Source organism: Rhinopithecus bieti, unplaced genomic scaffold, assembly GCF_001698545.2.
Source record: "Rhinopithecus bieti isolate Rb0 unplaced genomic scaffold, ASM169854v2 scaffold_18477, whole genome shotgun sequence".
Classification (NCBI taxonomy): Eukaryota; Metazoa; Chordata; class Mammalia; order Primates; family Cercopithecidae; genus Rhinopithecus; species Rhinopithecus bieti.
Window position 1 is genome coordinate 212,236 of NW_016809209.1, and position 11,728 is coordinate 223,963.

An 11,728-nucleotide genomic window follows, 5' to 3' on the forward strand; every position below is an offset into this window, starting at 1 on the left:
TTGGATGCTCAAGTTAATCTCCACCCACTAGGGAGGCAAAATGGACAGGTTCATTTCAAGAGGATGGGAGGAAGGTTGGGTTTCAGCACTTGGTAACCTTTACTTTGGGGGAAATCCTCTCACTGCACCAAGGCAAACTTCCTGGAGGAAGTGCCTGCCAGTTGTGCAGTGAGGGCAAGTGTTCCCTCCTCCAAAGCAGCTCGCATCCATCAGTGGTAAGAAGACTTAGCCAAGAAATACTCACCATCTCCCAGCCTTTCTCATTACTAGAGAGCAGTGAGAAACAAACAAACGAAAGACAGACATCACAGTTTGCCTGCGATCATCATTCTTTCCATTAAGCCAACACTTAAGAGCTCACAGCCTGGGCAGCAGACACACAACTGGCCTGGAGGGTTCTGTAATGACCAATACCTGGTTCCTGGCTTCAAGGGCTTCACTCTTTGGTGGAGGAGACAACTACATAAAGCGTTGATTACAAAATCACCCCTTTGGAGAAGGTCCAAACTCCTCAGCAAGGCCTGCAAGGCTCTGCACGATTTGGTTCCCGTGGTGTATTCCAGCCTCACACCCTCTACTTCCACCCCTATTTTCTCCACTCACCACGATGTCTTAACCACACCAAGCAGCATGCGAGTCCCTGAACAAGTGGTGCTACTTCTGTCCTTTGCTTAAACTACTCCTTGGCCTGAAATGCCCCTCTTGCAAGCTAGCAAAGATGCTTCTGTCCCCTTCTCTGACGGAGGTCTCTCTGCAGCAGATCCCAACTGGGAAAAAGGGAGATGCCTGAATCTTAATTCAAGTTTTGAAATTTTATTTTCCTGAGACTGGACATTTCATTTCATGCATTGAAACTGTTGTGTGACTTAAAAGTAGCCATTGCTTTGGGTTTTTAAAATGTGAGTTCAGCCAAGAATGTTTGAGACTTTGTCTCAGTTTTCATCCAGGGACAGGGAGAACAGGAACCTCCAGAAAAAAAAATACAAAGGAATTGTGAGAGAAAAAGATAAATCTATGTTATGATCACATCCTATGGGCCACAATTGCTCAACCTCCAGGCAACCCACGCCTGTCTTTCCCTTAGACTGTGAGTCCCTTCCTGCGTGGAGGGAAAACTGTGCAGTAAATGTTCAATGAAGACAGGGTGGGCACAGGGGCGAGAAATGGAACTGCACAGTGCAGGACAGGCTCTGCCCCAGGCATCATGTGCTCGTGTAGGACTCAGGGCTAGCACTGCCCCAGGAGTCAGCCTCAGATATGCAGGGTCTTGCAAAGGAGGCCCTTGCGGGTTTTAACATCTGTCTTTCGCTACACAGATAAACCCAGAAACTTTATAATGCAAATGCACCCCAGAAAGGCAATGTGAATCCAAAGGAGTATCTAAGTGTGGACAACACGTGTCAGATGCTTTCCTGCTGACACTTTGCTTGTACAGTGGACACCAGGGAGAGCCGTAAGGACCCACCTAAAGAGAAGCGTAGGCTGGGCACGGTGGTTCACACCTGTAATCCCAGCACTTTGGGAGGCCGAGGGAGGCAGATCACTTGAGGTCAGGAGTTCAAGTCCAGCCTGGCCAGCATGGTGAAACCCCAACTCTACTAAAAATACAAAAATTAGCTGGGTGTGGTGGCGGGCGTCTGTAATCCCAGCTTCTCAGGAGGCTGGGGCAGGAGAATCACTTGAACCCGGGAGGCAGAAGTTGCAGTGAGCTGAGATTGTGCCACTGCACCCTAGCCTGGGCAACAGAGTAAAACCCCATCTCAAAAAAAAAAAAGAAAAGAAAAGGAGAGAAATGTCGTCACCAGGTAAACCAAAGACAAGAGATGGAAGCCACATGGCTGACAGCCCATCTGTGTGCACTGCCATAATCTCACCACCCCGTGGGATGTGCAACCTGTAGCAGTGAAAAAAGTGAGCCTGACAGGTTAACAAATCTGCCCCAAATCACACCACCACTAAGTGACAGACTGGGATTCAAATTTAGGAGTATGTATCTCCAGAGCCCCTTCCAGCAGGCCACACTGGCTGACTCTGGGTCAGACCTTCATCTCCTTCTTCCATTTGCTTGGAGGCTACTCTGGAAACCTTCAACTCTGTGCATTTGAGAATTGAGAGGAGAAATGAAGGACCCATCCCCATGGTCCACACAGGGCTGGGAGTAGTGAAAGTCAGAGGGCAGGGTGGAAGGCAAGGCTGCTGCTGAGGATGGGAGGCTCTCCCAGGCTTCAACAGTGCCCCTGTGTGCACAGTCCCGCAGGCATCCTGCCTCCCCTACCGTGGGCCCCTGCATGACCGGGCTCACTACCCTCAGTGGCAGCACAGGGGCTGGGGGAGAGCAACCAACACACCGTTCACCCACCCCACCCCTTGCTGGCTCCCTCACAGGCCAGCCGCATGCTGGAGCTGGGCACCCACTGTCTGACACGTGGCGAGTCAGCACAGCTGGACCAAGGACCTACCCAGGAACCACAGGTCACAGAACCATTCCAGGAGTTGGTCAAGAACAAGTGACACTAACTCTATCCCAAACCCTTGTCAGCCTTCACTCATTTCTCTCCTGTTGGGGAAACATCTGGGATACAGCTGCCCTGCTCCTATGATTACAATATAGCCCTGCCACCTGAGGAGGGGCCCCCAGCTCAATGACAGGGGTGTGGACAGGGGCCTGGCTCAGCTTTGGCCCTAGCCTGAAACCGCTCAGCTTGCTCATACCCTAGTGGGGCAGATGTGACCTCATCAACTGTTGTCTAGCAGTGGGGCCAGTCCCAGCCACCTTCTCTGAAGAATGACCCCTCCTGGGCAGCTTTGTCTGACTTGACTGTAGGTTCTCAAGAGTGGATGACACTCAGGAGAGGGACAACATATGCTTAGGGAATGTAAGGTTTATCAGTTGAGAAGACACACAAGCTTCCACAAATTGATATATTTACTTCATTGTCAGCGGAGTACACACACACACATAGATATCTCTGAGTCATTTTAACTCACATAATTACAAGGATACAAACACACACTAGTTCATCCCTGTGGCTGAGTGCCCTTAGGGAATACTCAAATCCCAGTGGGACTTCTCTCTGCATCTTCTGGCCACTCTGGTCATTCTCCCTGAGCCCACCCACCTTCTCCCCATCCCTTCCATTCTTCCACGATGGTGGCAAAGCAGGGAAGGGCCAGTGGAAACAGACTGCAGGTGCACAGAGGCTTGGACAGGCCAGAGTCCACTGCAGCTGCTTTGGTGTCTCTCCTTGGTTCATGTGGTGGGCACTTCGCCACTTCACAGACACTGTCAATTCCCTGAAGGCAAGGCCCAGGGCTTTGACTTCCCTGGGCATGGAGAGACAGTGGTCAGGAAAAGCAGCTCTTTGGCAGACTGCTGGGGGTGTGACAACTGTGAGGGCTCAGGGGCTACAAGCAGGGACAGAGCAAGCTCGCAAACAAATAACTGAGACCCGACACGGTGTGTACTGGAGCAGAGCTGTGCAGGGCGCTGAAGGAGCAGAGGAGGGGGTGGGGCAGGACGGCTTCCTTGGAGGGAGCCCTTCAGGCACTGTCATGTGCCACATCCTGTGTGAGGCGCTTCACCTTCATCTTACTGAATCTGGGATTCAAATCCAGATCTGTCTGCTTCTAAAACCCATGCGCTTTCTTCTGTACAGGTTGCTATCTGAGGGGACATCTGCTCTGGGACTCAGAGAATGATAAAGAGATCTCCAGAATAAATGAATCACTTTCAGAGAAAAGTAAAAGAACAAAAACACAAAAATAAAAAACACACAAAAGAAACAAAAAAATACCACATTCTCCCCAAATTTCACATCGTAAGTGGCTGGAAGTGCAAACATAAAGGATGCTGGCAACATGGTCGCGGCAAGAGGAGCCTCCAAAGCAAGGTCAGCTTCTCCCCTGATTTCTAGCTTTCAGCCAACAAGGCCAATGGATCTTCCAAACCTGCTGCTGCTGTTGAGCTCCAGAAGAGGGGCCTCTCAACTTCCAGAGGCCAGGAAGGCTCACTCTCCGGGCTCTCAGTTTTGTTTTTTATACTGCAAGACAGAGAGATTTGAAGTGGAGGAGGGAAGCCAACAGGGGCAGGAGGACTCTGGGGAAATCTCAAGCCTCCATCATCTGGACCTCACCTGCCTCCTGCAGGGGCTTCTTGGAGGTGGTGAAACCCAGGCAAGAGGCACTGGACAGCCAAATCTCTAGTTCATGCCTGGACTCCCTTTCTTCTTTAATGAAAAAGGAAGCTGACGGGTGGGGAGGGAGGATAATAAGGAAACTGGGGTGCCTGTCCTCTCTGAGTCTTATTTCAGGGAAAAAAAAATCCCAGGTGGAGGAGGACCCTTGGAAGCCAGTTGCTATAATCACTGGGTTTTTGAAAATGGACCCTGGGTCCCATATCTGGAGAGTAAGTTAGAAGGACAGGGAGGTGGGGGCACACTCCAACTCTCTAGGGCCTCCTAATACCAGCATCTAAGGGCCAAGAAGCCAGTCAACATTCCTGACTCCCTCCCTTCTTCCACCAAAACATACTGAATGTTTCCTCCATAATTCTGCCCCAGTGTGAATACGTCCCCGAGACAGGGAGTCCCTCCCCAGGACAGCTTTCCTATCTGCGGCGTCATGGCGCCACTTCCAGCTCTGGCACTAGAGCTTCCCCTCCTTCTTCCTACCGACCCTCTCAACTCCATCAGCACTGTTGGGCGGAAATTTGCCTTTAAGGACGAAGAGTAAGAGCCCCTCCCCACTTGCAGAATATAAATGCAACCAGAAGGGATCTGCCTTCACCTTTCAGCTTCTGGAGGAGGGAAGCAGCTGGCTGGTGGCCTCCTCCACGGGGACCATTCTCAACTGTGGGGCAGGAGTGGCCTCTAGTGGTCATGGGGATCACAGCCATCATCACCCCAGCTCCTCGCAGGCAGAGCCCGGGGGCCAAGCACCTACTTTGTTCATGATCCAGTCAGCATCTTCAATGGCCCTTTTAATAATCTGCTGGATTCTCTCAGGGTTGTCTTCATCTGAATGAACCCGAAAACTCTGCAAGTTTAAGCATAAGGAAAGATGACTCGGCAAAATTCCCAGGACCGACAGCTTCAGAGCACCAGTCACAGGCCAGGGACACTGCTGGGCACTGTATACCCAGCAGTTCTCTTCATCCCCCATAGACAGTTATGATTATCCCACACAGAGATGAGGAAACAGAGGCTCAGAAATCCCCCCTTGGCTGCTGAACAATAGCATTTGAATCCTAGTCTATGTGACTGCGAAGCCACCAGGGTAGTGCAAAGACTGGCCCCCAAGTTACCCCTAAATCAAGCTGGGCCCAAAAGCTACCAGGCAGTGAAGGCCAAGGGAAACTTCCATCTCTCTTCCTCAGAAGAAGCTGCTTTCCCCAGGGTGAGATCTCTGCATAGGTTTCACAGCAGGGAGGAAGAAGTAGGGCTTCTCTCAGCCCAGTGCTAGGAAAGCCACACAGGGAAGGAAGGGAAGGCAGTAGAGAGAGTAGTTTCAGGAAATCAACCCAGGCCCAATGCAGAGCATGGGATGCTGTTTGCTTTTGACCAGATGTTCACCCTTGAGAAGCAATCCAAGATTCAGGTTTTGCTTTCCAAAAAGAACTGGCACCACGCGTGGTGGCTCACGCTTGTAATCACAGCACTTTGGGAGGCCAAGGTGGGCAGACCACCTCAGGTCTGGAGCTCGAGACCAGCCTGACAACATGGATAAATCCCATCTCTACTAAAAATACAAAGTTAGCCGGGTGTGGTGGCACGTGCCTATAATCCCAGCTACTCAGGAGGCTAAGGGAGGAGAATCCCTTGAACCCAGGAGGCAGAGGTTGTGGTGAGCCGAGATTGCACTGTTGCACTCCAGCCTGGGTAACCAGAGTGAAACTCCATCTCAAAAAGAAACAGAACTGGCCTCTTCCCCTCCCCGTCACTCCCAGCCCCACACATCCCCCTGCTCATCTTTAGGAGCCCCCTCAGCATCCACCTCTGGGATGCCCTCCTTGACTCCCCAGACAGCTAACTGCTTCCTTCTCCATGTTTCCACAGCCCTCTGTGGCTACCGCCACCTCTTTTTTTTTTTTTTACTTTCCATATTATATTTGTATGAATTTTAGCTAACTTTCTACTTGGAAATGATTTCTCACTTACAGAAAGTTGTGATAATAATACAAAGAATTTCCTATCAGAATCACTGATTGTTAACATTTTGCTACACTTGCTTTATCATTCTCTTTATATAAGTATGTATAAGTCTTTTTAGAATCATTTAAGAATATGTTGCCGGGCGCGGTGGCTCAAGCCTGTAATCCCAGCACTTTGGGAGGCCGAGACGGGCGGATCACGAGGTCAGGAGATCGAGACCATCCTGGCTAATACGGTGAAACCCCGTCTCTACTTAAAATACAAAAAACTAGCCGGGCAACGAGGCGGGCGCCTGTAGTCCCAGCTACTCGGGAGGCTGAGGCAGGAGAATGGCGTAAACCCGGGAGGCGGAGCTTGCAGTGAGCTGAGATCCGGCCACTGCACTCCAGCCTGGGTGGCAGAGCAAGACTCCGTCTCAAAAAAAAAAAAAAAAAAAAAAGAATATGTTACAGACACCCTGTCCTTACCCCTAAACATTCCCATGTGTGTTTCCTAATGACAAGGGCATTCTCTGACATAACCACAATAATAAAATTCAGAAGACTCAACATTGAAACAACACTATAATCTATAGCCCACATTCCAATTTCATGCACTGCCCCAGTAGTAGTGTTTTGTTTTGTTTTGTTTTTTTAGGCAGGTTCTCACTCTGTCACCCAGGTGAGAATGCAGTGGCACAATCACACCTCATTGCAGCCTCGACCTCCTGGGTTCAAGCAATCCTCCCAACTCATTGTTTGATTTTTCTGTAGAAAAGACCAGGTTGGTCTTGAACTCCTGAGCTCAATCTGCCTGCCTTAGCCTCCCAAAATGCTGGGATTACAGGCATAAGCCATCATGCCTGGCTCCCAGTAATATTCTTTACAGCAATTTTTTTCTGGTCTAGGATCATACATTACATTTAGTCACCATATCTCTTGAGTTCTCTAATCCAGAACAGTTCTTTCTTTGTGTTTCACGACACTGACATTTTTGATGAGCACAGGCCTATTAGTTGTGTGGCAGATGACCTCTCAATTTGGGTTTACCTGATGTTTTCTCAGGATTAAATTCAAGTTGTACACTGTTGGCAGGGATGCCTGCCTAAATGATGTCGTGCCCCACAGTCTATTTTAATTACCCACTTAGCTGCCTCATACGTGCCCTAGCACAGCTGGTATGCTGGCTGATGTACCCTGTGTTTCCTGGACAGAGAGGAGCTGGGCTGCCCAGCACTGGTTTCCTGTGGCTCTTACCACACTGCCACCTCACCACCATCTCAGAGACTAGCTCTGTGCCCTGGCCTTGGCCTCTGACCCGCACCCCCGAGCCTGCCACTAGAGGCAGCCCCCAGACCTGGTGGACGCAGCTCCCACCTGCCTGACAGCATGCTTGTAATGCTGCTGGATGCCCTTGGTCGGCAGCCGCCGGCAACAGCGCAGCAAGTATCGGTAGAGCTGCAGTGGCCTCTGAACCAGTTCTGCCCCTGGCAGCGGGGCCATCCGTGAGACCTTCTGTCCCTGGAAAACAAGGAGCATCACTTCTAGGGCATCAAGCCAAGTTCTATACTCAGCCCTGACCCCCAGGTCCCAAGCCTTGGTGCAGTACAGTGGCCCCTCCTGTCCCATCCCATGGAGCCTGCACCTTGCGGTGGGCTGGGCATTCAGTCCTACAGAAGCTCTAGCCCAGAGCAGGCCCGCAAGACCAAGGGTGAGTGTGGAGGGAGATGTACAGCCTCATCCCTGGCATCTTCTTTCTGGAACTCAACTTCAGATGGTGCGTGAGTAGGTGTCCCTCACAGGCAGGGTAGGGTAGACAAGCAGGAAGACCGTGAGGGGTAATCACTAGGAAAATCACTAGGAAACCAGCTCCGACATCAGCCCTGGTCTGGTGAGGGCACAAGCCACAGAGGGGAGGGAGAATGCCTACAGGCCTGAGCCTCAAAACTCAAAGTGTGCTCCTGAGCCAGCAAAACCCACAGCACCGGGAGATCAACAGAAATGCAGTCTCAGGCCCCACCTCACACCCACCAGATCAAACCTGCATTTTAACAAGGATGCCAGGAGATTTGCATGCACATTTTAAAGTCTGAGAAACATGAATCTAGGGGACTCTGCACAGAGAAGACGCTGGACAGAGTCACCACAGTGTGGGCACGTGATTTCATTTTGCTATGAGTTATCATAAAAATCACAATGGGCTGGGCGTGGTGGCTCACACCTGTAAGTTGGGCAGATTACTTAAGGTCAGGAGTTCGAGACCAGCCTGGCCAACATTGTGAAACCCTGTCTCCACTACAAATACAAAAATCAGCCAGGCTTAGTGGTGCATGCCTGTAATCCCAGCTACTTGGGAGGCTGAGGCAGGAGGATCACTTAAACCCCAGAAGTGGAAATGGCAGTGAGCCGAGATAGTACCACTGCACTCCAGCCTGGGTGACAAAGCAAGACTCCATCTCAAAAAAAAAAAGAGAATCACAATGAGTACTTGTTTGTCTCTATTCACTTCACATGTGATTAATGAACACAGTCACAGAGAGGTCTGATAACTTGCCCAAGATCACACAGCTGATAAAGCTGGAGCTTGGATTTGAACTCTGGCAGTCTGGCTTCAGAGCTCAGAGCCTTTTTTTTTTTTTTTTTAAAGGTATAGTTGACATATAACCAACTTCATATACTTAAAGTATGTAATTTGATAAGTGCTGCCACAGGTACACACCAGAGAAATCACCGCTATAATCAAGAGAATGAACATAACCATCATTCCCCAAAATTTACCTCATACCCTTTGTAATGCCTCCCTCCCGCCCTCCCCATGTCCCCATCCCCAGGCAACCGATGCATTTTCCAGAGTTTTGTATAAATGGAATTACACAGCAAGCTCTCTTTCGTGTCTGCAGAACCCATATTCTCTGTATTAACACTCTCTCTAAAGAACCCACTACTCTAGCCTAACCTCTTCTGTTTTAAGGGAACTATGAGAGTATAGATTGTTTTAAATGGTAGGTTCTAGAATATATGGGCTTGCAAAGCTTTTTTCAGGCTCCTGCCTGAACCCTTGCCACAGCATCTGCCTGGTGTCCCAGTACCTGGCCTGTCACTCCAGTCTCCTCCACACCGTACCGCGTGAGCTCTGGAATCAGTGTCCTGGGCGCATCCCAGTCAGTCACGTGAACTGCTCCCAGACCCCTCAAACCACCAAATGTGGTGCCTTTTGGTGCACATGCAGTTCCCTGGCCATGGACTCCTTCCCATCTTCTCCGTGCGAGGAACCTTGTTCATCCTTCCAGGCTCAGCTCAGTGTCCTTCCTCCTGGAAGCCCTTACTCACTGTCCCTCTCTGGAGAAAGAGGCACTCACCCTGTCCTCTGTGGGGCTGCAGTGCCCCCTCATGGTGCTGCCAGGGACTCATCTGCTACCTTGCCTGTGGCTCTCCCTGGGCTGAGCGCCTGGCCCACAGCGGGTTTCACTCACTGTTAACTAAACAGAATGAAGCTACTATCTCCTCTGTACAGAGAGCCACCCGCTATATTCCAGATGAAGGAGCTAAAAGAGATCTAGTGACTGGTCTTAGTTTTGAAGGAACGTATAGGGAAAAAAAAAAAAAAAAAAAACCCTCCCCTCACCTTGCAAAAAGAACCAGAAACTAAATCCATCAGGTGCCCTTAAACTAAGAAGGGAAGCTTAGGAAGTAGCTGGTTCCAGAGGCTCCTTCATTCCATTTACATCCCATTATCTCCTCGGCAACAATAAATGTGTCTCCTCAGCTACGTTAGCCAATTCCTCCTGGTTCCCTGGACTCTTGCTCTGATGCTGGAGTAGACAGGTGGTTGTCTGACCCCCACCATCCAGTCTCCCTTCTAGTAACAGCCCCAGTGTGTGATCTGGGGTGCACCCTTCCCCAGGGCTCAGCCCAGAAGGTCTGAGTGGGACTATCAGAGCCCCGCATCCACGTGGGTATAAGGACTGGCTCACACACGGGCATGTGACAAAAGCTAGTCCAATCAGAGTGCATCGCAACACTTCTGAAGTGGCGAGAAAGGACGCTAGCTCCTTCCCTCTCAACTTGATGCTGGGAGGATTTGACTCTCTCTCAGTGAAGCCATCCTGCCTCCTTGAGAAGCCTGAGACCACACTCACATAGCAGAAGGCAGAACTGAGACCCTGAGATAAAAACAAGCCCAAAGAATTTATTTGGGCCAGGGGTGGTGGCTCACGCCTGTAAACCCAGCACTTTGGGAGGCTGAGATGGGTGGACTGCTTGAAGCCAGGAGTTTGAGACCAACCTGAGTAACATAGGCAGACCTTGTCTCTACAAAAAATAAAAAACTAACTGGGCATGGTGGCATACACCTGTAGTCCCAGCTACTCAAGAGGCTGTGGTGGGAGGATCCCTTGAGCTTCGGCAGTCAAGGCTGCAGTGAGCTGTGATCATACCACGGCACTCAGCCTGGATGATACAAAGTGAGAGTCTGACTAAAAAAACCAACAAACAAACAAACAAAAAAAAAACAATTCATTTTGGCTCTAAAACCATCTACCTGAAGGAAGTCCTTCCCCTAGACTTCTCAATGATCTGAGCCAATTAATCCCCTTTCACCAAAGCAGCTGGGGTTTGTTGTTTTGTCACTTGTAACCCAAAACTTGTAATTGATGGACAGACCCTGACCTCACAAATTCTTCCATGATGCCCTCTGATGATTTCAGGCTGTAAGGAAGAGTCGGACAGGATAGGGCTTCTCAAGTTCCTCCTGCTATCAATCATGACCGTGCCAGTCTGACTCACCACCCAGAAATCAGAGGGGAACCTGTTCCAGGGTGACCAAGACCATGAGGGGCAACCACAGGAGACATACCACCAAAGTCCCCAAGCCGATGGGTAGACTCCACTGGCAGGCTTCCCCAAACTATATAAAGTAGTAATCAAATATTGTAAAATGCTAGTCGCGGAACAGATGGTTACCATCTGCAGTCCTCAAAATTAACATTTGGAAAGAGCACAACTTTGTTTCATTACTTAAAAACTCAAGCAATACTTAGTAACCAACCCAGCAAGTATGGGCGGCAGATTATTTTCAGCTCAATTATAATACTTAGTCATTCTCAGTAATAACTAGTAGAGAATACATGTGTGGGTCCACTTAGAAGAGCTAAACTAAAATGTTTTAATTTGATTTAAAGCGTGGGTTTGCTATTATTTAAGGGGCAATGAACCTCATAGCATCATTGCTAAAACTGCAGTCTAAGCCTCTGGGCCTGGCAACACTTACCTCCCTTGCCCTGCCCTTTGGACTTGATCTTGGCCTCTGTACCCTGGCTCCCTGCCTCTGTGATGGCTCCTCCATCTTCCCAGGCAACCAAACCAAAATCATCAGTCAACCCAGGTTCCTCCTTCTCCTCAATCCCCGTGCCACTGGTTTCTTTTTTCTTTTCTTTTTTTTTTTTTTTGAGATGGAGTTTCGCTCTTGTTGCCCAGGCTAGAGTGCAATGACGCAATCTCGGCTCACCACAACCTCCCACTCCTAGGTTTAAGTGATTCTCCTTAGTAGCTGGGATTATAGGCGCATGCCACCACGCCTGGCTAATTTTGTATTTTAGTAGA

At 49.8% G+C, this 11,728-nt stretch overlaps 1 protein-coding gene across 1 annotated transcript in view; it reads right to left on the minus strand.

Moving 5' to 3' along the window:
* Nucleotides 1-2,864: 2,864 nt before the first annotated feature.
* The window catches only part of LYRM9 (LYR motif containing 9), a 16,504-nt gene continuing 7,640 nt past the window's right edge, over nt 2,865-11,728 (minus strand). Inside the window, exons 2-4 of the mRNA XM_017888931.1 lie at nt 7,505-7,648; nt 4,942-5,034; nt 2,865-4,040 (exon numbers count right to left, since the gene is read on the minus strand). Coding sequence (XP_017744420.1) covers nt 4,023-4,040; nt 4,942-5,034; nt 7,505-7,630 — 237 coding nt within the window. The 5' untranslated portion in view covers nt 7,631-7,648 and the 3' untranslated portion in view covers nt 2,865-4,022. The remainder of the gene's footprint in view (nt 4,041-4,941; nt 5,035-7,504; nt 7,649-11,728) is intronic.